Raw genomic sequence first — 26952 nt, 5'->3', positions numbered from 1 at the left:
TGGAGATCGTGGTAATGAGACAGCGATTTATCCGTCGACGGAACGAACTGGAGGCAAGGAGTGCGCTACGCCTGTGACGCAATTTCTGCTTTGTACCGCTCTGGACTGACCTGGGGTGCAACGCAAGTTCACGCGAGCGTCTAGGTTCGGAGAAGTCGCGCACTACTCTACTCTCCGCTCAAGCGTTGGATTGGTTCGCCGTCGGACTTTGGATACATAAAAGTTTTGGGATCTAGGTGCACCCTAGACGACGAGTGGAAAACCACGCTTGGCCAACTTGAAAACCCCGGAGCCATGGCGCCGCAGTCTGAAGTGTACCAGAAGATCAATCTGGAGGATGGAGTGTTTCACGAGATACCTTATCGTATAAGCCAGTTCAAGCGGCGAGATCATTCTGTATGTCATTCAATAGTAGGCTAGCAAGTAAGTACAATTATTTAACTAACGACTAATTGAGCCTCATTACTCGGATGAAGGAAATTCTTTGCCACCCGCGATGAAATACTATTTAGGAATAGCCATTTATCACACGAAGGCGCAATTAAAATACCCATAATTAGCCGACACGCCCTCGCTGGAGCAAGCGTTGATTGCAGCCTGCGGACATTTCTACTTGCAGTACTGCAACTAGCTGTGGTGGTTATCTTCCCCGAATCACAGCAGGCACCGTATTGCCCAAGAGTGAAAGTAAACACTAGCCTCTATGTATCATTCTGTTTTATTGAGGTCATCTAAATGTTTAGATTGCAACATGGCGACTTAAAAACTCGAGCTGAGCTTTGATATTTCGGTCAAAAGCATCACCCGTGTAAATCTCAAAGTGTCCCGCATCATCCAAGTAAACAAGCTGCTTTGGCTCCCGCGCCTTGCCAAACGCCGCCAACTGCGACGATGTGGTGACTAATACATCCTTGCCTGGAACTACCATGAGCAGCGGTGTAGGCGAAACGCGATGAATCATGGCCTGCGCCTCAAACTCGAGCATGTGCAGCTGCGTTTGCGATGTGACGTAGTTTTCCCATTGACCACCAGACTTTCGCTGCTCTTGCGTCTCGTCATACTCATAAACCCCGGGAAACATTACCTTTTCGGATCTCGCGACTGCTGCCTCGCGATTGGATGCGATGACGGGCACGCGTCGGGCCGCTTGTCCAGCGGCAATGCGCGCACGGTCTTCGAGAACCAATGGGATCTGCTCGGCAAAGGCAGCGGAGCGAGTCTCGCCGGAGACGGCAGGGGCCTGGACAATGGCGGCCTTGATGCGCTTGTCTACAGCGGCAGCGTAGATGACGTTGCCGCCGGAGAAGCTGGTTCCCCAGTACACAATCTGCTGGGGGTCGACGCATGATTTTGTCACGGCAAAGTTGAAGGCGTCGTAGTAGTCGGTTTGCTGCAGCGCGGGATTGGACTCTTGCCTGGGATAGCCGTCGCTGTCTCCCCAGTTGCGGTTGTCGTATAAAAGAATGGTGTATCCGGCCTCGTGGAAGCTGTGTGCAAATTGGGGGAGGCGAAAGTGGCGTATACCGGCAAGCTTGTTCCTATCAGCACTGTCTTTTGCCAAATTCAAGTTTATAGAGTCCTAGTAAACAACTTACACCATGTGTCATGATGATGCATGGCGCCCGCTTCTCTTGAGGGTAGAACCACCCCCGCAGCACAGTGCCGTCACAGGCATTAAATTCGACATTCTCTCGGGCTGGCAGCATTTTGGTAGCGGAGATAGTACAGTGACTGTTTTGCCGACTTTGGAAGAAATCCTGTCGGCTAGATAATTGAGTATATATAGAAAAAAAAGTTGGTCGCATCTCTCCGCCTGAGCCGACGTCAAAGGGCACAAAAGATACCCCAGTATCTATTTTTTTGTGACTCCGTCGCTACCGTAAAGCTAGGCTGTAAACAGAGCGAACCGAGGCTGCCGAGGCAATGCATTCCCTTATTTAACGCGACTTACGCATGTTATAGCCACTGGTAGACGCACTTAAACTTAACAAGAACATTGTATTTGGAGTCTTAACTCCACTAAAAAATGTGCTTCTGACCCGCGCCAACGATGAGGTGATCACGGTGCCGAGGCGGCAGGCCCGGTTGGGTATCCACAAGTCCGACATTTGTTCCGGAGCTCGGAGGACAACGTTTGCGTGGTGCTAGAGGTTCAACCATCCCAATACTCCGTAAATAGAGAGTCGAGTAGCAAAACGCGGTTGTAGCGGCTAAATCAAGAGGATTGCGGGTTTACGCGGGCTTATACGGGCTTTTACGGGCTTACACGGGGTTCCACAAACCTTGCCGTAATAATGCGTACCGTGCCAGCCATTTCGTGTAGTCACCATGACCATCCTGCCTTGACTTTGCGTAATCTGCCCGCAAACCACAGTATGGTAAGTAGATAACTTTTCTCCGCGAAGAAGATACCTCCGATCTGCATTGCCTATAATTTCCGGATTTCAAGAGTTATATTTTGTAGTTTGATGCGGCGGGAAGCAGACAAAAAGAGAAACTCAAAATAGATTGGGAGCAGGTTTGAATGCAAATAAATTGGCTAAACATGTAGCAAGTATTAAAGGGGGCTTGTATATCTAGCTAGATATTGACTATGTAGTCTACTAGGGTTGAAGAAAATCGAGTACGTGATTTGGAAGTTATTAGACGCGACTTCGGTAATCATCAGACTGTACACTGTACGGCGAATCAAGTGCCTGGCTATCTTGTTGATTAACGATGAGCATACGGATCTACCAAGCCAATCTTATTGTTTAGAGAAACTGCAGAAATTCGTCAGCCTCATGCATCCTTAACCTGCACAGCCCCTGCCCAAGCAGAACCCGGATTCAATCGCCCCGGATATAGTTCTAACACACGGTTATAGAGCTCCACCGCTGTGCTCGTCTCCTCGCTCAGCCGCTCAAAGTTCTCCAGATATTCTTTAGTTTCCTGGATGGCCTTTGGGTCGTGGCCCTTGTCCGGGTCACTATGGCCGCCGACCACCCATCGGGGGTTGAGCGCAGCGATCTGGTCCAGCGCAGCGATCCACCCCTGCCGCGCCTCCCGGCTACCCGACTCGCCAAGGAACGGGTGGGTATTGGCGTACACTGCATCTCCGACCACCGCGAGTCCAATGGAAGGGACCCAGAGCATGGTGGAATCGTCCGTGTCGGTGTGGCCCGTTCGCACGGCAACAAGTTTCTCCCCCTCGAGCTTCAAGAAGCCTTCCTGCAAAGGCTCTGCCACGCGTGGGGGCTCAGCTGGAAGCTGGCCAGGGAAAAGCTTGTTCCATATGCCATGTAGCCTCTCTGGTGTCACTTCGTTGCGCGTGCGGGCGGCCACCTCTGGTATGGCAACGACCTTTGCACTAGGAAACTCTTTGAGGAGAGCAGAGCTGCCGAAGAAGTGGTCACCATGGCCATGTGTGACGTAAATATGCGTCAGGTTCTTTTCACTAGCCAACACCCAGTCTCGGAGTCCTTCGCCTGCCTCGACAGTCAACTGCGCGTCAACCAAAATGGCATCACGAGTCCCATAGATCAGCGTCGAGCTAGTTGGCACCCATTTGAGGTGGTCATGGCCAGCTGGGCCAGTTCTTGTTGCGCTGGGGCGTTTGCTGAAGAAGACGTCAAACTTGAGACCCATTGTGCCTTGTTGCAGAGTTGTAGATATGAGTTTGGATTTGAAGTAGAGTATATCGAGTTTATTTTCCAGATGGCCAAGTTTTTATCCCTTAGAGCAGCCTTGCCAAAAACTGAATTCAGAAGTCCATTGCGTCATGTTGTAGTGATAATTATGACATTACCAGACATGGTGTGTAATTTTCAAAGTCCGAGCCGAGGCAGCCCTAGCACTATAAGCCCGCCACGATCGGCTTGTCTTGACGCTCAAAACGCCCGCGGTATTACCAACGCGAAAGACAGCCGAAAACCAGTCTAGCATCTTCTTGTGGAGCCGATAGATGGAATCAAGAACGGTGGCAATAAACGGTGCATCATCCCCATTGCTGCTAGTATGTCTAAATGTTTCTCATGGCAGTGATCATTATCTGTATACAAGTCAGATCTCTCGACTTGCAGTGGGGCATAATCATGTTTCATGGCATCGGATGCTGCGGTCTAATACACGTCGCGAAGGGGCACCACCTGATGACACAGGCGTAAAAGGGTATATTCAGGAGATTTATAGCTAACTTATACATCTGTTTTAGATGCTAGCCGTTCTTTGATGCTTGATTGCATGACTAGTCACTGAGAAACATACAAACTTGGATTACACATTGTGCCTTCCAATAAACGTCCCTGGTGGAGCTGGCTGCATAACGAGGAGCTGTACAGCAATTTACAAGAAGAGCCACGGTGTGTCACTGTGCCAAATTTGTGATATGAAATTATGTAGGCCATTGTTAAGCTATTTAAGAGCGTGATGACTCGAAAACATCACTCAAATCTTATCACCGGCGGGTCCCAAGCCTAAATTTATTTCCCAGGAAGAACCACGCTTGAACTAAATACAATCGAGTCTGGTAAGAAGAACGGCAAAAGTTTGTAAGTATCCCAATAGAGCCACACTTCTTTGTATTGTATGCCCTCTACAGTCCGCGGCGCGTTGTTGTAGCTGAGCTTGCAAACCATCGAGAGAGGAACGCTGACAGTAGGCTTGTCGCTTTTGTTGCCGATGGCCCAAATATGACGGACCGCTTGGGACACCAGATCAATGGTTCCGTTGTCATTGTGAATTTCCGAAAGCTTCAGTATGTCGTGAGAAAGCCTCTCGAACTGACCAAATAGCTGTGTGATCCAAGGCCAGATTTGATCGCCACTGTAATCCACACCGTTCTGATTATGGAAAACAGCATCTTTAGCGTAAAATGGGATTTTTTCGTCGCTCAGATTTTTAGCAGTGATTGCGGTAGCGTACTGCTGGTAAAAGCGCTGCGCTGGCGTTAGGGGCCCATCCCCAAACAGCTCAGCACCAGTGATGACGGAGGTAATGGTAGGCATGACGGAAAACGACTTTTCTTGATCTGCTTTTTATGCAAAGTGATGGAAGCATTGAAAAGCTGCTTACATGGCGTCGAGCATCCTTCTCTAAATAGTGAATCGAAGAAGCTCTTCCTCTCCATAAGAATCTCCACCCTGTGGATTGCTCTCATTCTGCCGAGGATGTCAGAACTAGGAAACTTACATCGCGTCATAGCGAAAACACGATGGGTATGCAGTCCAGTATATTTAAAACCACCGCTTTAGCTTGACCTAACCTAGCAGTTGACCACGCCGAGGAACGTATAACGAGGACAGATCACATTTTATCCGGGAGACCCGGAACAACATGTGTTGATGAGTGATCATACTTTACCTGGAGGACGTCGGTCTTTGGGGGTACCATAACCCCTGTCTGTACAGCAAACTTAATGCGACGCAGACAATAATGCAAGTATTGCTCCGGAGCTCTGGTAGTTGTTTCGGTTTTCGGGCTATAAGCGCACCACCGCTGCTCCACTATTGGAAACGAACGAAGCGGATTTACGAAAAGGCAAGGCTACGGCTTCAGTTCCAGCAATCCTTTTTTTTTGACATAAAAGCCGATCCCGGCTAGGACATATTATGGTTGATTCTGCATCATTACTAAGATAGCAGCGGCATATAACTGCCGCCTTCCCTGCACAGTATAAAGAGGCACCGTACCGAGAACAATATTTTCCTATCAACCCAGTTTCCTAGCAACAAATCAAAATCAGGAAACAAATGAAGATGAACCTCAGCAGCAAAGACGAGATACTTTCGTCGGCGAGAATAGAGTCAGTACTTGCTAATCGATTATCGCCAGAACTAATCATTTCTGTCTTCTAGTCCCGAATTTGAGGAGGTAATTGGCCTCCTAAGAAGAATAAACCTGATTTATAATGCTAAACACTATCCGCTAATCTCAGTACCTCACTCGCAACGCTACTATATCGCTCCAATCGTTAGAGCGAGCCGCTATCTCACCTGATGAAGGAGAACTCATCGAAATCGCGATGCGGGACGGCTATAGGAGCCAGATCATAGTTCACAAACCGACGGCCGCATGTGACAAAACTCCGGGTCCCGCAATTGTGCTTCTATACGGAGGAGGGTGAGTTCCTATCAGAACTATTGAACATGAACAAACTCAAAGCTTTTTGGCCTTCTAACGAGTTTTCTCGAAAGTTTTACGGCGGGCGACAACACTCAGCTCAACCGCTATGCAAGAGCCATAAATAAACTCTTTGGTGTTACCGCCATAAACATTTCATATCGCCTGGCTCCGGCAAATACCTTCCCTATTGCGCCAAATGATGCGTGGGATAGCTTGAAGTGGATTGCTGCGAACCAAAAGCCACTCAACATTGACCTTGACGCCGGCTTCGTCATTGGTGGTGTTTCTGCTGGAGCAAATTTGTCAGCAGTCTGCTCTCAGAAATGGCTGTCTGAGGATTGCTCCCCTCCAATCACAGGAACATTACTTCTGATTCCGTTGCTCCTGCGAGAAGAAATTGTTCCAAAGGAATACAAGCACCTTTGGTTGGCTGACGCGCAAAACGCTCAAGCTCCGTTCTTCAACGGCGCGAATGTCGCCAAAGCAATAGATGCCTATGAACCTGACCTCAACTCACCGGATTTCTCGCCATTCAACGCAAATGGTGCACATGTTGGACTACCTCGCACATATATCTCAGTGTGCGGCTTGGACCCTTTGAGGGACGACGGCCTCATATATTATCAGGTATTGCGGGAGTGTGGAGTGGAGACGAGGTTGGATATCTACCCAGGCGTGCCTCACGGACATTTTAGAATTCCGCAATTAAAGTCCGCCCAGAAATTCTTTAGGGACTTTCTTGATGCTGTTGGTTGGACCCTAATGGACGAGAGGGCTCCCGCGGAGGTTGACGAAGCCATTTCTTCGCTTTCTTTCTAGTTTTTAGTAAAAGAGTAGTTTGAGATACAAATTACAGACGTTGCTCTATTTCTATTAGGTCTTGTATTGCCGACGCTAGGTAGCTTTTGACGCTTGCGACGTTGCGATACGGTGCAAATGCGGCACTTCGTCGCGATACCGTCGGTCTTTTGAGTGACAATTAGTCCAGTTCGGGGAAAGGCCACGGTCGAGCGACAAGCACCGGAATTATTAATTGTCTCAGAACTGAGCCTCTGTCGCGTGTTAAATTAGCACGTGGAAATCATGCATGGCATTAATCTGCAGCCACTGTCTGAATGAAGCTAGGTCTACACAGAAAATATTAGTCACTCGCCTCCACAGCGGCGTTGATCACCTCATCATATATGCTGGTAGTAAGCTTAAAGAAGAGGGCTTAGGGTTCGCAGAAGTCGTGTACTACTCTACTCCCCGCTCAAGCGTTGGGCTGCTTTGCCGTCGGACTTTGAAAATATGGAAGCTTTGTGATTTAGGTGCACTTCGGACGACGAGTGGCAAGCAACGCTTGGCCAACTAGAAACCGCGAGCCATAGCCCCGCAGTCTGACGAGTATCGGAGGCCGGCATTCCACTTAATTCATGGGGAAATCTCGATCGGCTCCGCTGATTAAGCGCAATCTACTTAGTAGAGTGGGGGTTTGACACTGAGTACATCATCTCCCCGGCTGTCGCGGCCCCAGTCCTGCTTCTGTCGCAGGTTGGTGTGGATCGGTGACAGATTAGAAGAGCCTCGGTGACGCAAAAATTGCAGCACTATGACTAGCCTCAGACAGCCAGAACAGCGGAAGCCTTGGTGCTGTGAAATTGCTCTGTGTGATGGCGCCGAGGCATTGCCCACACCAAGTCCGGCTCGGGCAACGGAAAGTCCGGGAGCGCCTGCGTCCTCGCTTTCCACAATACCGCGGTAGGCTGGCACCGAGGCTCAGCGTCCGATGGATACATGAGTCCGGGGTTTTGTGCTCTCATCTTCTAGGGAAACAAAGATTCTTTTAGACATGGAAGCACAGGTCGTCCCCTGCCCGTCGTGGAATGTGAAGAACCCCCCCCTTTGATAAACAGCTGCACGCATGCGATTTTGGATACATATCAATTTATCAGACACAACTTTTTCTGGAGAGGCTTTCATCCCAATAGCCCCATAAAGCATCATGCCGCCGTCTCGCACCTCTAATGTGAGCTCTTTCAAGCTCCGGTATCTCGCCCGGAAGCTCTTCCGTCCGAAGCAGCCAGCCTCGTTCTCGGAGATAGGCCTTTTTACTGGGAGACCGCAACATCAGTTTTTCTGCCAGGTCGACAATCTCGCCCCAGTGAGCCGGATGCCTGTATCTTCAACTCCATATGTTTGGCCGACAGGGCCAACAGTCTCCATTCCAGCCTCGTACGACTTTAAAGGCTCAACGAAATCGGCCGAGGACTTCCTCATAGATACCGATACGGCGGCCCTGCTCGTGGTCGTCGACGGCCAAGTACGTTACGAGCGCTATCTCCTTACTGGTGGACCCAAGGTCAACTGGCTATCCATGTCAGTCGCGAAGAGCTTCGTTTCCTGCCTCGTTGGTATTGCGGTTGATGAGGGCTTCATTGCGAGCATAAAGGAACCAATCAGCAAATATGTCCCCGTACAGCCCAACACAGCTTACGATGGGGTCTCCATCAAAGACGTGCTTCATATGTCGGGAGCTCGCTGGAACGAGGACTACAGCGACCGAGATTCGGAAATTTTCCAGATCAACCAGGCGATACTCGGCAAAGGCTCTGGTCTGGACGGCTTTGTTGCTCGCATGGCCAGAGAAAGTGCACCTGACACAGTTTGTCGATACAATTCTGGCGAAACACAAATTCTTGGTGCGCTTATCGCTCATGCGACCAACCGCAGCGTCACCGAGTACATGACCGATAAGCTCATTCAGCCGCTGGGCTTCGAGTCTCCAAGCTTCTGGGTCACCGACATGCTCGGCACCGAGATGGTTTACGCCGGACTCAACATGACGGCTCGGGACTTTGCAAAGCTCGGAGAACTCTACAGAAACGACGGCATGTGGCAGGGGAAGCGGATCATCAGCGCGAGCTGGATACGAGAGTCTACAACGATCGACTCGCCGATCCGTGAGGCTGGACGACCCATCGTCGGCGGTCATAGCTTCGACCTCGGTTATGGCTATCAGTGGTGGATTCCCGCAGGGCACAAGGGCGACTATTGCGCGATCGGCGTGCTGAACCAGCTCGTTTATGTCAACCCAGACAAGAACACAACCATTGTCAAGCTCTCGGCCAATCGCAAGTACGGAACATCTCCACGCGAAGACACGAATCGTGACTCGGAAAATGTTGAGTTTCTGCGCGCCATCGCTGCGAGCATTTAATAGAGACCTGGATGTGAGGATTATTGGGATAGGCACAACCGCGGATGTGCATGGACTGGTGCATGGCAGCTACACACTGACGTGCTGATTCTCAATTCAACTTTGTCAAGTCCTACTCTTGAGACTTCCTTATTTAAAGTGTAGTCAACGTTGTATGCTCGCTGTTTGTGTTGGCTCAGCATGGTATAAATAGTGTATAATAGCCTCTATGACTGCAGCTCATCCTAACAACTCTATTCTTGTTACTGCTGTTCCCCAGCTGGGCAACTCTTCGTCGCTTGCTGGCATACTAACACTAGCGCTATCAATGCCAATATGAAGGCCATTAATTAGTGTTGCATTGACCTGCTTGTTTTTACCGTCGAGTGCTGCAAAGTGAAGATTATTTTCCAGAAACGGCACCACAGATTCGGGGTCTAGGCTGGGAACATGGCCAGCCGCAAGAAGTTTCATCAATGACGAGGTAAGTGGGATAGCGGAAGAGACCCTGACTGCAGAACCAGTGCTCGAACTCATACCAGGGATCGCTGTGGTTCCCACCAAGTTCGCGGCGTTTCCCCAATCCGTTGCATTAGTGGGCGGCTCGCCCATAAACAGATAGACGCTCAGTACACCGTCTAGCGCTTCAATATTGACGAGGATCCTCGCTGTCCACTCTGTATACTGGTTATTCTCAACCACTTTAGAAATCTCTGGTGCTTTAGCACTTGGCGTCACATTGAAAACAGATGCGCTGCGGTTTGCATGCGGCATACTGTCAAAGGCGCGGTGTCGCAACGGCGAATCTCTCATGTTTGCAGGGCTGTGACCTCCGTACCACTTATTGATTTTTTTGATCAACGAAACTCGAAGGTCTCCAGTCTGGGTATCAGTATCGGCGTATGTATAGCCAAATGATTCCGTGCTCCTGGCCATATCCGAAGTCCACATCTTTCCATTATCGTCAGCCGCAAATGGGTAAAGGGGTGTATTTCCATCTTGCAAAGTTCCTCGAGGGGCAGCGAACGTTGGTTCTTCTGCTCTCATCGGGGATATCCAAGAGTCATTGTTCAGTACTTGCCAGATAGCCACAAGGCGGTCTACATTGGCATGATGAAGAAAGAAGAGAGGGTCGAACGATGAAAGAGGGATGTAAGCCATATGGCCGCCCAATCCGATATACGTGTGAACAAGGTCATGTAGAGATTCGATCGAATCGGCGTTCCTGTTATTCTCGGTAGCCCAGGCCTTGTTGCTAAACGACTGATAGTCTTTATAGCTGGAAAACATGTTGTAGAGACGTTGCTGGATCTGTGGGGTTCTGCGGTACATGGCGGAGTTTACTCGTGAGTTATCCGAAGGGGGGTCGCTGTATCGTGTGTCCGGTGAGCGTTTTGTTTCTGGCCACCGATTAAGCTGGTGCTTGTCAGTACATTCGATATTGTAGCACTTAAGTGGTAATAGCCTACCGGTGAGATGGTCAGAGCACGGCTATCGAGGGGATGGAATCGGTATGAATATAGTGGGTTATTTATCGTCTGGAGACCGTTCGGGCCGTACTGCGAAATTCTTGGATTCCAGAATACATCGGGGAAATGTGATTGCCCAGCCGGAGCATACAATGACCAATCCCAATAGGGTATTCGGAAGTCGGCAGCAGCCTTCTGGTATTCATCTCGCTCATCGTCGTTGAACTGAGCAGCAATGGTATTTGCCAGAGTATACATTTGAGTCTATGCAGCTTCGTTAGCAGTGCAAGAGTGGTGTCCACAGGTGGTGCGAAACTACCTCGAACATGCTAAGATAAGGCCGATGCCAAGTGGGAAATAGAACAGAGTTATGCATACAATATCCAGATTGAACATTGCGGGCATAGGCCATGACTCCATTATAGGGCTGAAATGGGGCTCCGTGTATTCCTTGATAGGAAAAATTAGTTCTGTAAAGCTGCTGGTAGAAATAGGATATAGTATAGCAGCACACCGGCAATTTGGTAATATGACAGGGCGTCGTCTTGGCTCACGGACATGAGGGAGCTCAAAGCCAGGATAAAAAGATCCCATTTGTGTTTGTTGGCCACCAAATCACGGATCTCCTCTCTGTAGGGAGTAGATCCATTGTCTCGGGGTGGTAGACTTTGCGTCACGGTCAACTTTGCCGTCGCTGCTCGAGGAAGCACAACCATTTGGTCAAAGTCGTACGACTGGCCAAGGGCCAGAAGTCCGTCATTGGCGAGGACCAACATGATGGCAGTATACGTGACTGGACGCATACTGGGATTTTGCAATACAAGGGCGAAAAAGTGTGAGGCAGTTAGGCGAGGAAGTGCAATATTGGAGATTGTCCCGGTGTGCACAGTAACTGAGCATGATGATGTAGATCCAGGCCGGTGTAGTAAGCTCTACGCTTATATGACATTACATTAAATTGCGGCTACATGGTAAAAAGCTGATTTCAATGCCGAGGCAGGACCGTGATGATGGCCGTATCTGCATCATCCCCCTGCCGGGCAAAGGTCACGAAACTACCACAATCAGCATGACGAGTTATTCTAACTTGGCCTAGATTATCGTCCATGCACAGGCTGAGTTATGCAAAGACGATGCTAATCACGCCTTGCTAATACCAATGAAGATGTGTGCTATGGTCCAGAATGTAACAAGGTTTTTATTGTACCAGCCCCAGTCCCAACACGACGGTAACGGCTATTACGTTGGTTTTTTTGGCCAACGAGGCGGTCAGAATGGCCGCCGTTTAAACTGTGCCGAAGAAAGGTGAGAAATTGCCGATTCTACTTCTGCTCTGACGCTCAGGCAGTGGAGGCTCAAGCACCTCACGGTCGCGGAACCCTAAAGATAGTTATATCCTACAATGGCAGAAGTGTGAAGAAGTACTGTGGTTTCTTGGACACAAAGTGGATCGAGCGCGGTGATCACGGTCTTGGGTCACGTAAGGCTGAACCGGCAGACGCTCGGGCTCGGCCTTTTTAATAAGCTTCGCCTCAACGTATAGTGTGCAGATGGTGCGATAGCATTAAATTGGGTCCTAGAGTTGAGACTAAAGCCGGAGATCTTTCATCCCGGCTCTCTGACCGAGATCTCGCTTATATTCTCACCTCGGTCACTCAAATGCCCCTACGGCGCCACCCGGCTAGGTGTCAAAGTAGCAGCTACAGTACTCACTAGATACTCACCGAGACATTCCGTAATATGACCTAGCATAGCCGAGCCGAGGCGCATCATCTCGCTTGACTATGACGAGATTTAACGGACTTTGACGCTTTAATTCTTGCTGAAGGATTTTATAGCTACGCAGATTAGGCTTCTCACTCATTATCTATTTAAGTAAGCCGATATCCTCCCGACCTGTACCCAACTTCCTTTGGAGCATCACAACAACCACAATCACTAAATCACATATTAACTACTCGGCCAAACTATACTCAACAACTTTACAAACATACAAAATGAAATACACTACAATTTCTCTTATCGGCGCTTTAGCGACTCTCGCTGCGGCTGCGCCAGCCAACAATGCCCCGGCTGTTGAAGTTCGAGGTAAGAACTACAATTGTCTCTCTGAATAACCACGTCAAGATTTGACATTATGTATAGGTGAGGCCGCTACTGCCAAGTCAGGCTCCGGCGGTGAAGACATCTCCGGTACGGTGGGAGACACTGTCAACGGAGCCTTTGGCATTGCTGGCGAGTGGGTCGAGCTCGTCGAGAACCTCATCACTGGTGGCCATGGCAAAGCACCTGGATATGGTGGCGGTCAAGAGCCTGGGTACGGCGGCGGAAACAATGGCGGATATGACGGAGGAAACGGAGGCTATAACGGCGGCGGAGGCTACAATGGAGGCAACCCTTACTAGTGTAGGGTATACAACCATTAGAGCACGAGAGTTTGGAGGATATAGGTTAACCCTACGATAGGGCGTAAACAGACATGAATAATTAAATCAAATTCATTCGAATCAAACCGGACCAAGTCTTCCATTATGACTCACAAGACCACAAGCAGGGGGGCAGCTTTTTGTGCTGCTGGCGCTGTCACGGCCAGCCTGCCTCTGCCCAAATCAGGTTGAAACACGGACAACTGCTTGAGAAATTCAGGGTGCAGAATTCTGGCGCAGTTGAGAGGTCTTCCAAATTTCATGTAGATATCTGGAGAAACAGGACTGGGCCGGAAAACCGCAGTCGGCACTACAAATGGGGATGAGGGCGAAATGAATACGTAGATGGGCATGTTGAGGCTCGATATTGATTTATCAAAGTTCCTTTGCTACATTCCTGCTTTCTACTTAGAGCATGTTTTTGATAGAAGTTTTAAACCATTCAGTTTGTTTATTCTTACACGATTGTAATTTTTACTTCTCGAGAAATGCCTTGACTACCAGTATGCAACACATCTCGGTGGCGCAAGGCTGATCTACCCCAAACGGGATAGACTCAGTGGCGCAGCGGGCATCTGACTGGCTGCCGCTCAGCGCCACATTAGTTGTATATAATGCTCCAGGCAGACAACCAAGCGATCCTCACTTTTGTGCAGAAAACAAATTCTACTTCAAACGACAATAGCAGTTGCAACGATAACAGCATTTATAGCGACGTTGATTGGCTACTGAGACAACGAAGGATTTTAACCACAACAACAACCGCGACACCCACGACTGTCACGGCAACAAGCAGCGCAACCACGACAAAGACTCAAGTCACAACGACATACACACATCACACGAAACTGCACTCACCATGTCGCACGAAACCAAGCCGCTCTGGCTCGTGCAGCCGCGCCTCGACGCCGGCGAGTACCGCGACAAGCTCATAGGCAGCGTCGTCAAGTACCCCAACCTGCCGACCGAGCGGCGCATTCCCTACAAGACGGAGACGCTGCCGCGGGAGATGGTCATGGACCTGGACCCCAAGCCCGTGCGGATGCGCAACGTGGCCTTTTGGCAGAACCGCATCAAGGACGCCCGCGTGTCGGCCTCGTTCAACGACATTATGCAGTTCTTCGCGCAGCGCGCGCGGGCCAGCAAGGCCTCCAACGCCGCCACGGTCGCGCGCATGTGGCACATGGACTCGCCGGGCGAAAAGTTCAAGGCGCTGCTGCAGAACAAGCAGTACTACGACGAGCTGTTTGAGCTGCTGCGCAGCAACCACGACCAGGGCTACTTCATCACCGACATCGTCACCGTGGCGAACCTGGAGACGACGGAGAGCCAGGAGAGGAGCGGCGGCGGCGGCGCGGGTATCAAGGTGCCCCTGGACCCGAGCCTCGGGGTGGACGTGGGCGCCGAGGCGAGCTTCCACGTCGCGCGCGAAAAGGGCAGCTCGGTCACATACGACGAGGAGATGATTGTGTTTCTGGGCTACCGGCTGATTCGGCTCGAGAAACTGACGGGCAAGCGCGCCAAGCTGCGCACCATGCTCATGGGCCCCAAGTACGGCTTCTCGGTGCACGACGGGTCCGACTACTGGCCCGAGATCAAGGACGGGCCCGTGCCGGGACAGGTCGAGCCGTTCCTAGGGTCGCTTCCGGCGTCGGTCGTCGTCGCGCCGGCCGAGTCGGAACACGCGAATGGTGACGGCCCAGCGTCTCGACGATCGAACGCATCGCTGCTGGACGAGGCGATTGTGCGGGAGCTCGAGTTTGATGTCGAGGTCGTTGGGTAGTATGAGCGAGTGCCCACTGCTTGATGCTTTAGCTGTGCGGAAAACAATCAAGAGGTTTTCTTTTCTTTTTTCTGGCTTTGTATGATTGGATTTATCGGCGGTTTTGTCAGGTCATGATACCATTTTTGTTTTTATATGCGTTGTATGGGAGCAGTGCTAGCACCGTCCTCACGGCCTTCGAAGGCAGTGAGAGAGATGGAATGAACGAGGGAAATAAGAAATAGATTAATCAGAGCAAATCATCACATAGAATGAATCAAAAGAAAGATTAGGGGAGATTAAGTGTTGAGGGTGTCATGTCATGAAAGATTACACGTACAAACATTCTCATACGACCAAATACCTAGGCCCCCAGTATAACGGTTCTGTATCGGTAGTGGCTAACTTTAACACAGTGATCTATTTAAAAGCCATCTAAATTCAAGGAGCAACAAGAAAAACAATGCTAAATTGAACAAAGTAAACCCCGCCAAATTAGAATTAACAAAACCTTGCCTGAATAAGCAGGCTCAGTGCTTCGCGGACGCTTCGCGGATCAGGTCAGCAGAGGCCGCCACGGAGGGCGCCAAACCCGTAAATACAGCGACTCGCCCACCTGGAAGGATTGCTGTGGCACCCACTGACCACGCCTGTCAGCGCCTGACACTGCGCACCTGCGGGGTTTGACTGCCTGGTGCAGCCACCTTTTGGCTCAGCTATCCAAACGAGTGACTTGCCGACACGCACAAGGCCTCTTCAGCTCAGCCTGAACAGACATTCGCAGAAAGCCGGCATGTTGTATATAGTCCTGCAGATCTGTGCACGGCCGGGATGCTACTACTTCTCGCTGCTGCACCTCTGATGTACATGCTGGGATCCTGATTCGAAGCAACGTCACGAACCCTTCCCCCCCGCCTCGGAAATGTCGGAGGCTCTCGAGCCGCTGAGAGGCTTCTTCCACCGTGTCAAAGGATCCGTCTCACGGCGTCGTCACGGTGAGAGCAGCGGCCTCAATGTCGTGCTAGACCCCCCGCAGGCCGAGATTGAGTGAGTTTTGATCCGAACTTTGCACAACAAACATCACTCTTCCATCCAAGTAGACAAACGCAGCGGCATACCCAACTGAGAACACCACCGCTGATAATGCACCGCTCTTCAGCATCGTTGCCGTCCATGGCCTCGGCGACCAGGGCTTCAGCGCCTGGACCACGCGCGATCCCGGGTCCGGCGCGTCCCGGCCCTGGCTCGAGGCGCTCCTCGGCGCCGACGTCCCCAACGCGCGCATCATGACCTACGGTTACGCCTCGCATCCCGACGCCGGCTACCGCTACATTGTCCTGCACCTGCTCGACGGCCGCGCGCTGCACCTGACTGAACACCTCGTTGCGCTGCGCCGCCGCGACGGCACCGCTCGACGCCCTCTCTTCTTCATCGCCCACAGCCTTGGAGGCTGGATCGTCAAGCGCGCCCTCGTCCTCTCCAGCGAGGCCACCGACCCGCTGCTCCGCAACGTCGAGCTGTCGACGTGCGGCGTCGCCTTCTTCGGCACCATCGCCCCGGGACGCCCGTCGTCGCCGTCGCCGCTCGCCCACGTCATACGCAGAACGTCCGGTTACAAGGACCACGGCGGCGACCACGACGACGCTTCCGCCGCCTCGCCAATGCAGCTCCAGCCAGACGACCTCCAGTGGCTCGAACGCCAGATGGGCGCGTTCAAAGGTGTTGCGGCGAATCTGCCGAGGATCTCATTTTACGAGACGAAAAAGTCGGGCGGGAGCTTCGTGGTGGAAAAGAAGCACTCGATGACTGGCTCGGACGGTGACCAGATTGGCCTGGTTGCGACGCATTCCGACCTCGTCAGTTTCCACGGCCGTGATGCCAACTATACGTCGTTTATCGATAAATTCCGAGAAATGGTCAGCACAAGCATCAAATCTGGATTTGTGGATGCAAAGAGAAAGGCACTCGATGTGTCGAGTCGTAAGTCACAAGCTTGTTCGTGAACAGGTCGCTGCTAATAGGCCTCAAGTTCGGCTCATCGACTTTCGCCGTATCGGTTATTCAATACCATACCAGGTCCCAAATGACCCCGAACACATCGTTGCTCGCGATGACATCATGCAGCAAATCAACTCCATCTTCAATGCTGGCCCCACGAAAGGGTCCGTCGCATTTCGGTTCGTACATCTATGGGGTCAATCCGGAACGGGCAAAACAACACTTGCGAAACACTACATTCAGCTTCATCAGACTGATTTCTCTTTCGTCTTTTGGGTATGGGCCGAGTCCTGGGAGACTGTTGCGGGCAGCTATTTGGATTTTGCCAACCATCTCGTCTCGTACTACTCCGACAAGATGCCGCGCGACAAGGTCGAGGAGCGGCTCGGCGTTACAGGTGTTGCGGAAATGGTCTGTACAAAGAGCATCCTGTATTTGGACAAGAACCGCGTCATGTCCGCTGTGCGAGCCGTCAAGGACTGGCTCATGCAACCGGAGAATGGCAACTGGCTTGTCGTCTTTGACGGCGTTGAGCCCATGTACAATGTGCAGGAGTTCATTCCTCTGACGCTCTCGGGCAGGGTCATACTGACCTCGAAAGGGGAGAAGGCCTGCACCTGGGGCAGTAAGGTGTGGGTGCATTCTATGAGCGAGGAGCAAGCCTTGGAGTTGCTTAGCGTTGGTACCGAACACTTGGATCTCGAGAAGTCTACACAAGGTACGTTTTCCACAACGTTTCTTCCCTCTTCTTCTGCCGTTTTCTTCCTATTACTGGCATCTCGTCTTTTCCATAGAGAGAAAAGGCTAAAATGGTTGCAGCAACAGCAGCAAAATACCTCATCCAGCGACTGGAATGCCACCCGCTGAGTGTAGCCCAGGCTGCATCAGCCATGCGCACGAAGAAACTCCTCGTCTCGGATTACGAGCGTCTGCTTGAAACTATGCCAGGCCCGAGTCTATTCGGTTCTACAGTTGATCAAGCTCCTGCGGGTAGGCTCATCCTGCGTATAAGCGCTCTGCTCTCCTCGTCGGCAGTCCCCGCATCGCTATTTTTAGGATCCCTTCAAAATACCAACAGCACCCCTCCGCGCTTCAGGAAGGCAGTAGAGGAGCTTAAAAGTGAGTCAAGTTCAAACTCACGATGAACTGCGTGCACTAACCGTACCGAGCGCTTCAAATGCAAGACAATCTAGACGGCGTTTTGCAGCATCTTATGGACCAGCAATTCATCCATCCCGTTTACATTAGCGACTCTTCTGAGTTTTCATCGCCGTCCGAGTCGCCTTCGTCGCCAACCTCAACAAGCTCTACTTTGACGTCGCTGTTCATGATGGATGTTGACGCGCGTGAATTCGTGCGCAAAAGTCTACCAGAAGAGGACAAGGCAGAACATGCATGGCTTGCATGCAATGTGTGTGCTGACGGCGTCCGCAAAGCTAACGACGAATCATCCACGTTGCAACAAGTTCATAAATTCGGGCGTGTCATGGCCCCCCATGCCAAAGTTTGTTATGATGACTGCTCGCCCATCCTAGAGGAGCCCCCTGAGCTAGAGAGCGTCTCGTGGGATATACTTGGCAACGTGTGCATGACACAAGGTGCCATCACACAAGCAATTGGGTGTTTCAAGCTGGCTCTTCAGCACACTGACTCTATGAACCCGCTCGAGAAAATCCAGACGTCGCTATCCCTGAGCCAACTTTTGGAGCAAATTGGTCAAATGGACGCAAGCATTCAAGTCCTCATGGCAGTTAACCTGGTCTCCGTCGAAGAAGCACTCGGTTTCCGTCTCGCCCTGGCCAAGGCAACGGCGAATGTCGCACGCGGGGAGCTCAGCACCGCCGAGCACCAATTCGAGACCCTCGAGCACGAGCAGGAACAAGCCCTCGGTCCTGCTCACGCCGAGACGGTCGGCACGATCCAGATGCTTGCCCACACCCTGCACCGCATGGGTAAAGCGAATGACGCGCACGTGCTCTACCGCCGCGTGTACCTCTCGTACCAAACCACCTTTGGCCAGGGCCATCCGATGACGCTCGGCTCGCTCGACGACCTGGCCAACATCTGCAAGGAGGTGTTTGCCATTGACGACGCCGAGGCGCTCTACGCGCAGTCCGTCGACATCAAGACGCGCTGCCTCGGCCCGCAGCACCCGCGCACCGCCCTCGCCATCCAGAGCCACGCCGCCATGGACGACTTGCGGGCCAGGTACTCTACCGCGCAGACCAAGTACCAAAAAGCGCTCGACATTTTGTTACCGACGCTCGGCCGCGCACATCCGCACTGCGTCGCCACCATGGAGCACATGGCTCGCAGCCTGCACCTGCAGGGCCAGTCTCTCCAAGATCAGCTCGGTGCGACACTGCCGCCGCCACCATCGTCGCCACGGCGACGCATGAGCGATAGAGCCACTACGGCTGCTGCTGCTGCTCACGAGGCGGTGCGGCGGGACGCCATGAGGCAGCGCGCGTTTCGCGACGCGGAGAGGTTGTACCTGGAAGTGGTGGCGATCAAAAAGGCCGCGAGGGACCTGTACGACGAGGAGAGCCTGGTGATGACGGTGTCGGACGTGGTCAAGATGTACGAGGTGAATGCGTTTTTCGAAAAGGAGCGCGGGGAAAAGATTGCGGCGGTGACGAGCCTGTTCCGCGAGGGGAGGCGACGCGGCACAGTTTAATGAGTTCTTGCGGGACAGACGGTTTTGGCCACCATTGGATTGTGCACCTTTTTCTTTTATTGTTTTGCATGTTTCGCATTCTGGTCTTGAGGATTTTTCCCTGAGCGCACAAGGGAATTGCGCACATCTTATTTAAATATGACGCACCAAGCATGAGAAACGAGGTTCATGAGCTGAATGAGAAGTATATATACATATCCGTAGCACCCCAGCAAGAACATACTGTTTTCCGCGCACTTCAGTGGCCCTTTTTCTTCTGCAACATTCTCTGGTGACGTTGCTCTCTTGGCTTTCTGATACAAGTAGTCGCTGTTTTCTAGCTTTTTTTATAGAGATTGTTTGTACATTTACAAGATTCTGCTTTGTCTTGTTTCAAAAGAAGAAGAAAACTCCCAACCCGCGCCCGATGAAAACGCCGCCGGACAATCAGACACTTTGGTCATCAAACCTAGCCAGATGGTTCAAAAAAAGAATAAAAGGGCCACAGACGGCTGCTATGTACACAAAAAAGGTGCAGGGCAGCCGCCATTTTCTCTGTAAGAGAGAAAGCCAAACGCAAACCACCAACTCGAAAATAATATAATACCTGGTAACTACAGAGCATTTTTTTGTTTGCTCAGTATCTCTTTCATGATTCCTTGACGTCCACCGGCCGCTCCGTCGCCACAGGCGGCGGTGTTTGCGGCGGCAGAGGCGCCGGGAACGCCTTGGCGCCGTCGACAATCATTTGATAGTCAATCTTCTCTGTGACGTTGGGGCCGGCCTCGACGCGCTTCCAGGTGTGTATGCGAGCCGAGTTGACGTCAATCTCGTAGAGGCGGACGCGGCGGAGGTAGCCGCCGTAGCCTGCGTAGCCGCCAAAGCCGACACCGCCGGCGTAGCACATCCACATGGCCGGGTCGTGCTGCTCGCCCTCGGTGGATAGGATGCAGTAATCGTTGCAGTGGTCGCTGAAAGAAGAAAAAGGGTTAGATTGCATTGGCTGACGGGATAGGAAGAAAGGTAGGGAGATACATACTGTCCAGCGCTGACCATTAGAATGCCTTTATCGACGAGGGCGTCGCGGAAGCCCGGGTTATAGATGGGCGCAGTAACGCCTTCGCGCCACTCGCCGACCCAGGTCTGGTTGTAGTTGGCGTACTCAGTAATAGGAATATGTATAAAAGCAATATCCATGTGCTGGTGGCTGTACTCGGCGTGCGGCTTGACGAGGCTGTCGGCCGTCCGGTTGAACCACTCAATCTGGCTGGGCTTGACCCAGTCGTAGCCGGGGTACTTTTTCTCGTTGGGCGTGTACGAGTGCGTGTCGAAAAAGTAAATGGTAATGGCCGAGTGGTCAGAGCCGCCGCGGCCGAGCACCTCAATGTAGTAGTTGCCGACGCCGTCAATGTCGGCCGGGCCGGCCTTGGCGAGAGAGTAGGGCAGGGATTCCATAATGGCCATTTGCGCCTCGCGGCCCATGGCCTGCGCGTCGTCGTGGTTGCCAAAGATGGAAGCGTAGGGAAGCTTGCGCTCCTTGAGCTTGAGAGCAATCTTGAAGATGGCCTAACATCCCGCCTGTTAGTACCGTGATTCCCGGTTTCTCAGGTGCCAAGCTACTTACGGATTGCGGATCAGGCGCCGATTCCCCATTAACTTGGTCGCCACTGAGAACAACAAAATCGGGCTTCTCCTCGTCAATCATCTTGTCGACGAACTCCAGTGTCCTAGGATCCGCCTCGCACTTTTCGCCCTTGGCAAGCGCGGGGTACACGTCTCGGCAGTGGCCAACGCCAGTGCTCAGGTGAAGATCGGCAATCTGTAGAATTTTGAACTTGCCATTGTCCGGGATGCGCGGTTTCGGCTTCTTTTGCTCTACAGGCGCGCCGCGACGTACAGTTACGTGGGCAGAATGGAACGAGCCGCTCGAGTCAATCTGGAGGGGGGTTCCTCGAATGGCCCAGCCATCGCGGGCCTCGACGGCATCGTCGCCAAAAAGCACGTCGACATTCGTCACGGCCTCGTTGGAGTCGCTTGCCACTTTCTGCGACGAGCGCTTCACCCAGATACCGCCAGGCCTCGACTCCCAGACAGCATGCGAATCCGGCTTTTCGTCTACGGGCTTCATGGGGCCGACCTTTAAATCGACGACGACATAGTCGCGATCCGTGAGCTCCTCCTCGTGTTTGCGACTGACAAAAATATAGCTCTTGGTCATCCAGGCACGGCCGAGGAAGAGTTCTTTGTCGATGCGATGCCACTTGTTAGGGTCGAGGTCGCATTTCGAGAGTGGGTTGACTGTCGAGCATGTCACCAGCGTCACGTCGGTGACGACATGGCCGGGATGGTGTGTCGGCAGGTAGTTGTGTAGCGATGTCGGCAGAACTCTGTAGCTTCGATCGAGGAAGAGGACCACAAATACAGTAAATACTGCCGCTGCACTCAGCTGTATTAAATTGCGAACCTATCGCAAGCAGTCTGTCAGCAGCGATCTGGGGTATCGCATGGGGCGGGAGGGCTCACGATGCGTCGCGTCATCTTGTGATTAAGCTTGAAATGCAACGAAGTGTATAGGAAGAAAATGTGTCGTCGCTATGCGGCACAGGCGGTATACTGCTGCGAGATGCCGTCAACGGTAGCAATCTCGTGTGGTTGGACTGGTACGCTGCGTCCGAGCTCAACTATCGCATCGTGGTACATACGTCGGTCAGGGAAGGTCGGAAGAGCTTGCGTACGGAATAGCGACCGATTATGAGCGATGGCAAAGCCTATGAGAATGCAAGAGTGCCCACAGAGATGCGATGCTGAAAGGGGGCGAGTCGTGCGTCGTGGATTTTTGGGAGGTTGTAGCTTGAACGGGCCCCTCGGCCGCATGCAAGCGCAAGCCTCCTTAGAAAAAGTAGCTGCTCCATCAGGCCAGATTTGACCCACGGTGGAGTGCCAAGGCTGCTATTAGTGACACTGTGAGGTCGATACCTATCGGGGATACAGCATCGTAATTGTACGGTAACCATGAGACGGATAGTTTAGACGAACTACATCAAACATGACTGTTATTGTGAACAAATGTATTCGTAGCTTGCGGAAGCGGAAGCGGAAGCGGCTGCCGTGTGCGCCCAGCGGCCTGGGTACTGTCACGGCACCGTGTCGGAAATATATAGCGATGCAGATGGCATGTGCCCGCGTGAATCTATTTTTGGCCGGCTGCAGTCCTGCAAACCAAATCATATCTCAGATGGAACCCCAAACATTTCTTCCCTTGTGTCTTTGTTCAACTTGGCATCTTGGGCCGATGCTCATACCTAGTGCCATGGTCTAGGTAGGTAGGTACCTGTCTGCTGGCCTATATTTAGCGCGGGTCTTTGTACCGGGTCCACTAACATTCAGTGCGCCGCCGCTGTGAACCCGCTGTAACCAGGAATCCGTGTCCCAGGTGCCAGCTTGCTGGGGTAGCTACGCAGCAACGCGCGCGCGCCAACTTTCTCGACCCATCTCAATCCATCACCGACTTTGCCCAGCACCATCAACCTCTGCGCGCCGTCTACATTACGATTCATCGAAGCGCATACGCATTATTACAAAAGTAGCCGATATTCCGGCACCGCTCGCGACTGCGCGATCCCAACCCTGCGCCGCTCCCCTCGAATCGGCGCTTCGCTCCCTTGCTTCGCGACAGCAACATTCTTTTCACGTTTCACAGCCCATCGACAACAGTCATCACAATGGCCGACTACGCTTCGATGAAGGTGCCAGAGCTGAAGAAGCTCTTGGCTGAGCGCAAGCTCGCCCAGACAGGCAACAAGGCCGATCTGATTGCTCGCCTCCAAGAGGAAGACGACAAGCCCGCTGGCGATGCTGAGGCCAAACCTGGTACGTTGGATCGCGCGACCCATCAAGGAGAACGGAGATGGACAGGCGGACTGTTGTCTACACTGTGACTCTGAGATGCTGCGATGCGCTTGCAGCGCAAGATGGCTTTGAGATTGCAGGCTAACCCGTTCGATACAGCTGCCAAAGACGACGAGATCACGTACAGCGACGACGAAGGTGCGAAGCCCGCCGCCGCCGCTCCCGCTGCTCCCGCCGCCACTACAGAGACTGCGCCTGCAGCCGATGCTGCGCCCAAGGATGCTGCCACGGACGAGACAAAGCCTGCCGAGGCTGATGCCGCGGCCGCTCCCGCTGATGCTCCCGCCGAGCCCGTCGCGCCGCCTCCCTCGTTCGCCATGGGCCTCTCCTCCACGACCGCCGACGAAGAAGCCAAGAAGCGTGCCGACCGCGCGAAGCGATTCGGCATCGAGGAGGACAACGACGACGCCAAGAAGCGCGCCGAGCGCTCCGAACGCTTCGGCCTCGAGGAAAAAGACGTCTCGGGCCTCGACTCGGCGCTGCCCGAGCGTCCTCTGAAGCGCGGCCGCGGCCAGCACCAGGACGGCCAGCGTCCCGGAAAGCGCCAGAGCACAGATCGCAGAGGAAACGACCGCCGCAATGGTCGCAATGGTCGACAGGGCGGCGGTGGTGGTGGTGGCGGCGGCGATAACGCTCAGTCAAAGGGCTCTCGGATTCTGACTGATCCTGCTGAAAAGGCCAAAGCTGAGAAGCGTGCTGCTCGATTTGCTGCTGCTTGATGGACTGTCACGGCGAAAAGCGCGCAAAAATAGATTCGAAACCCCCTAAAAAAATGAGAAAATTATGCTGGATATGAAAACCTGGAATCGATACAATGTGACTTGAGTGTGTTGATTAAGAGAGTATGTGCTGCTCGCCGATGAGTTCACAGCTTGCCTTCCTGGTTGACTTCTCTTTCTTTCTTCGCTTGCAGCAGCACCTTTAATGTACCTAGCCATCTTTGCGTCCCGGTTCTAGAGAGCGTCTAGCGAATCAGAACATGGCTACCCGATAGAATGTCAAGCAAGATAGCATGAGGGTTGTGCATATCTGGTCACCTGCGAACAGTATATTGTACAAGCCCAAATGCGGCTCTGGCACAAGCCGGCAGGGAATGTCCAGAGCCGCCACCGGGGTAAGCACTTCCCGGGATGTGCTGCCGAATTGGTTTTCTTTACGAAAAAGGCTGTAGGAACCTCGGGCAGGCTCGCATGGCTTTCCAATAGTACAATCATGCTGCATGGCGCTTTGGTGCCCAACTGCCCCGGGGCGCTGAACCGCGGCATGCATCTCATCTCGGCTGAATGCAGGCAGTATAGCAATTAAACCAACTGCATATGTTGTCTCACTCTCTACATTATAGGTTCTGATGATGTCTACGCTTCCATCACGCAAGATTGCTGCTGTGTGCCCTTACCCACCACCCTCTTCGGCGACAAGGGCCAGGATCGGGGCTAAGATGGAGCTGAGTGCGACGCAACACGGGCTACACTTGACTGTGGTGTAGTCCGTCGACGGCACGCCCACCTCCCGAAGATAAGTTCAGCTGATGAACGATCCCGGCCCCGACATGGTTGAGCAAAAGGCGAAAATTTACAGTTCCGTGGTGGGCAGGTGGCACGCTACCCTGTACGTTACGTGCCATCCCGGCTCCGATGTGATTCCGGCGAGTTAGCGCTCACGCCGTCACTTGGTGTCGATCGTTCAGCAAATGAGATGCGAGCGGTACGCGCCGAGGGTAGTCCATAATAGGTAGTCCATAATAGGACTCAGCGCAGTATCGAGTTGACAGCCGTTGCCCACGGCAATATGTCATCGGGCGGCGTGTCAACACACGACCGCAGATGGAAACGCGCAAGGCCGGGTAGCCTTGGCGAACCTTAATTGGTCTCTGATAATCGTTTTTACCCGTCTTTGTGACCATGTGTGAAAACCACATGACTCTGTTGCCGCTGGTGAGACTCGCTAGGTAGTAAGCAGCAGCTGTCGAGGGCCGTGAATGGCGCAGGTAAGGTGGTCAAGGCTTCCAAGTGTAAATGACGCATGCGAAATGCCGTCCGATAGGGTATGGATCAAGGTCAGCGGCATGACCCGTCCACGCCTGCGATGACAGTCTTGGGCAGGTGACCACTTCTCGCTCAAGCACACCAGTCTCGAGTTTCGGACGACGATTGTTGGTATCGTAGCCAAGACGGCAATAGGCGCGAATGCGTCATAGCTACTAGGGCGTGTCGAAAAGTCCCTGACTCATGGGAGTTCAATAGGCCCTGCAGGATTTTACGCCTCTCGTTTGTATCGTGAGCGAGCCAGCCATAGAACGTCGAGCTTTCACCATGTCAGCCAGGGCGATCGCAGCCGCACTCCTCCACAGACGAAACGGTTCCAAGTAACAGGGTCGCGCACGTGAACGAGTTTGAACGTACGGGGCCAGGGAGGAAGGTGTGTAGCAAATAGTTTGCAGCCGCTCAGCCAGTAGATGTGTAAGAGGGACAAAAGTGAGGCTCCTGTCGGGGTTTGGACCAGTTTTCCCATCAGCCAATGGTGTGGCAGAACGGGCGAGTTGCCCAGACGTCGGCCCCCAGACGCGGCGACTGATTGGCGCTAACAGAAAAGACACACATTCTGCGCCGCGCCATTCGTCAGAAAAAGTAGAAGCTGGCTGTATGGTAAGGGCGGCAGGCCCAGACGTTCGGGATGCAGAGTCAGTCAGACGTGGTTATCAGGCAGCCCGGTTTGCCTCTTTGTCTCGCATCGGCTTACTTGTCTCGTCCGGATTAAAACAAAGTTTTTCGCGAGGGACGAAACGTGGGCGAAAAATAGCCATTGAAACCCCTGTCACCGCCTCGACGGCGATATGTCATCTGGCCACTTGACGTGCTGGAAAGCGGTGGAAGATGTCGGGTGACCTCATGGCCCTGGCGGTGCAGGGCGGGTAAATGGCAAGACGACTTCGTATTTGGCTCGCATAATCGTGGACAGGATGGACGTGGAGACGGGGCGATCTACGATTGCCCAGTGAGGCATGTCTCTGATGGGCCTCCCGCCACCGGTTAGTTGCATGCACCGACAGTTGCCAGTGGTTGTGAGGTTTGCTATGGCTGCTAGCTTCGGACCAGCCCGTTGTTGCCATTTTTCACTTGTGGGCGGTGGCTCTGCCACGTCACTAGCCTCACTGGGGCGGCGCCCATCAAACTGTGGCCAGGTGTGGCGAAGCAGTGTTCTTGCTGCACATTCCAGATGGCTTCTGCGTTTGTCGACCGGCTGCCTCTTAATGCCCAACGCCAAACCCAAGCTTCAAGTTCTGACGCCGTGTATCCATGACTCCATCAGACGATTGCCGGTCCCAAGATATGCAGGCATTGCAGCTACAAGGACCCATCGACATGGCTCGCCAGTGCACTAGCTCGCGTCTGCCAACTGCCACCATGCAAATATAGGTATTACATGGGCTAGCACTGCAGGCCTTTCAGCTT

General features: G+C 52.7%; 13 protein-coding genes across 13 annotated transcripts; 7 read left to right on the top strand and 6 right to left on the bottom strand.

Moving 5' to 3' along the window:
• Window positions 1–294: 294 nt before the first annotated feature.
• LMH87_004744 (uncharacterized protein) lies at window positions 295–556 on the top strand (the record flags this gene model as incomplete). Its single annotated transcript, XM_056196012.1, has 2 exons — window positions 295–396; window positions 458–556. The coding sequence occupies 2 exons, from the start codon at window positions 295–297 to the stop codon at window positions 554–556; spliced, it is 201 nt and encodes a 66-aa protein (XP_056049583.1).
• A 183-nt stretch (window positions 557–739) lies between these two features.
• LMH87_004743 (uncharacterized protein) lies at window positions 740–1706 on the bottom strand (the record flags this gene model as incomplete). The annotated part of the gene is made up of 2 exons (XM_056196011.1): window positions 740–1531; window positions 1596–1706. 2 exons carry the CDS (start codon window positions 1704–1706, stop codon window positions 740–742), a joined length of 903 nt encoding a protein of 300 aa, XP_056049582.1.
• Window positions 1707–2781: 1075 nt separating this feature from the next.
• Window positions 2782–3627, bottom strand: LMH87_004742 (uncharacterized protein; the record flags this gene model as incomplete). Its single annotated transcript, XM_056196010.1, has 1 exon — window positions 2782–3627. The coding sequence occupies one exon, from the start codon at window positions 3625–3627 to the stop codon at window positions 2782–2784; it is 846 nt and encodes a 281-aa protein (XP_056049581.1).
• Window positions 3628–4460: 833 nt separating this feature from the next.
• LMH87_004741 (uncharacterized protein) lies at window positions 4461–4985 on the bottom strand (the record flags this gene model as incomplete). Its single annotated transcript, XM_056196009.1, has 1 exon — window positions 4461–4985. One exon carries the CDS (start codon window positions 4983–4985, stop codon window positions 4461–4463), a length of 525 nt encoding a protein of 174 aa, XP_056049580.1.
• Window positions 4986–5729: 744 nt separating this feature from the next.
• Window positions 5730–6921, top strand: LMH87_004740 (uncharacterized protein; the record flags this gene model as incomplete). Its single annotated transcript, XM_056196008.1, has 4 exons — window positions 5730–5782; window positions 5835–5850; window positions 5915–6099; window positions 6174–6921. The coding sequence occupies 4 exons, from the start codon at window positions 5730–5732 to the stop codon at window positions 6919–6921; spliced, it is 1002 nt and encodes a 333-aa protein (XP_056049579.1).
• Window positions 6922–8086: 1165 nt separating this feature from the next.
• LMH87_004739 (uncharacterized protein) lies at window positions 8087–9301 on the top strand (the record flags this gene model as incomplete). Its single annotated transcript, XM_056196007.1, has 1 exon — window positions 8087–9301. One exon carries the CDS (start codon window positions 8087–8089, stop codon window positions 9299–9301), a length of 1215 nt encoding a protein of 404 aa, XP_056049578.1.
• Window positions 9302–9520: 219 nt separating this feature from the next.
• On the bottom strand, window positions 9521–10612 carry LMH87_004738 (uncharacterized protein; the record flags this gene model as incomplete). Its single annotated transcript, XM_056196006.1, has 1 exon — window positions 9521–10612. One exon carries the CDS (start codon window positions 10610–10612, stop codon window positions 9521–9523), a length of 1092 nt encoding a protein of 363 aa, XP_056049577.1.
• A 79-nt stretch (window positions 10613–10691) lies between these two features.
• LMH87_004737 (uncharacterized protein) lies at window positions 10692–11525 on the bottom strand (the record flags this gene model as incomplete). Its single annotated transcript, XM_056196005.1, has 5 exons — window positions 10692–10696; window positions 10750–10771; window positions 10867–11013; window positions 11069–11199; window positions 11264–11525. 5 exons carry the CDS (start codon window positions 11523–11525, stop codon window positions 10692–10694), a joined length of 567 nt encoding a protein of 188 aa, XP_056049576.1.
• Window positions 11526–12746: 1221 nt separating this feature from the next.
• Window positions 12747–13154, top strand: LMH87_004736 (uncharacterized protein; the record flags this gene model as incomplete). The annotated part of the gene is made up of 2 exons (XM_056196001.1): window positions 12747–12837; window positions 12895–13154. 2 exons carry the CDS (start codon window positions 12747–12749, stop codon window positions 13152–13154), a joined length of 351 nt encoding a protein of 116 aa, XP_056049575.1.
• Window positions 13155–14034: 880 nt separating this feature from the next.
• Window positions 14035–14958, top strand: LMH87_004735 (uncharacterized protein; the record flags this gene model as incomplete). The annotated part of the gene is made up of 1 exon (XM_056196000.1): window positions 14035–14958. The coding sequence occupies one exon, from the start codon at window positions 14035–14037 to the stop codon at window positions 14956–14958; it is 924 nt and encodes a 307-aa protein (XP_056049574.1).
• A 901-nt stretch (window positions 14959–15859) lies between these two features.
• On the top strand, window positions 15860–19612 carry LMH87_004734 (uncharacterized protein; the record flags this gene model as incomplete). Its single annotated transcript, XM_056195999.1, has 5 exons — window positions 15860–15984; window positions 16097–16917; window positions 16967–17653; window positions 17755–18054; window positions 18105–19612. 5 exons carry the CDS (start codon window positions 15860–15862, stop codon window positions 19610–19612), a joined length of 3441 nt encoding a protein of 1146 aa, XP_056049573.1.
• Window positions 19613–20240: 628 nt separating this feature from the next.
• LMH87_004733 (uncharacterized protein) lies at window positions 20241–22129 on the bottom strand (the record flags this gene model as incomplete). The annotated part of the gene is made up of 4 exons (XM_056195998.1): window positions 20241–20562; window positions 20631–21157; window positions 21216–22055; window positions 22115–22129. 4 exons carry the CDS (start codon window positions 22127–22129, stop codon window positions 20241–20243), a joined length of 1704 nt encoding a protein of 567 aa, XP_056049572.1.
• Window positions 22130–23313: 1184 nt separating this feature from the next.
• LMH87_004732 (uncharacterized protein) lies at window positions 23314–24219 on the top strand (the record flags this gene model as incomplete). Its single annotated transcript, XM_056195997.1, has 2 exons — window positions 23314–23461; window positions 23600–24219. The coding sequence occupies 2 exons, from the start codon at window positions 23314–23316 to the stop codon at window positions 24217–24219; spliced, it is 768 nt and encodes a 255-aa protein (XP_056049571.1).
• Between the last annotated feature and the right edge of the window lie 2733 nt (window positions 24220–26952).

The sequence above is a fragment of the Akanthomyces muscarius genome, chromosome 2, assembly GCF_028009165.1.
Source record: "Akanthomyces muscarius strain Ve6 chromosome 2, whole genome shotgun sequence".
NCBI classification, from domain to species: domain Eukaryota; kingdom Fungi; phylum Ascomycota; class Sordariomycetes; order Hypocreales; family Cordycipitaceae; genus Akanthomyces; species Akanthomyces muscarius.
Note: the sequence above shows the minus strand (reverse complement) of the source record. Positions and strands in the feature narration are given on the sequence as shown.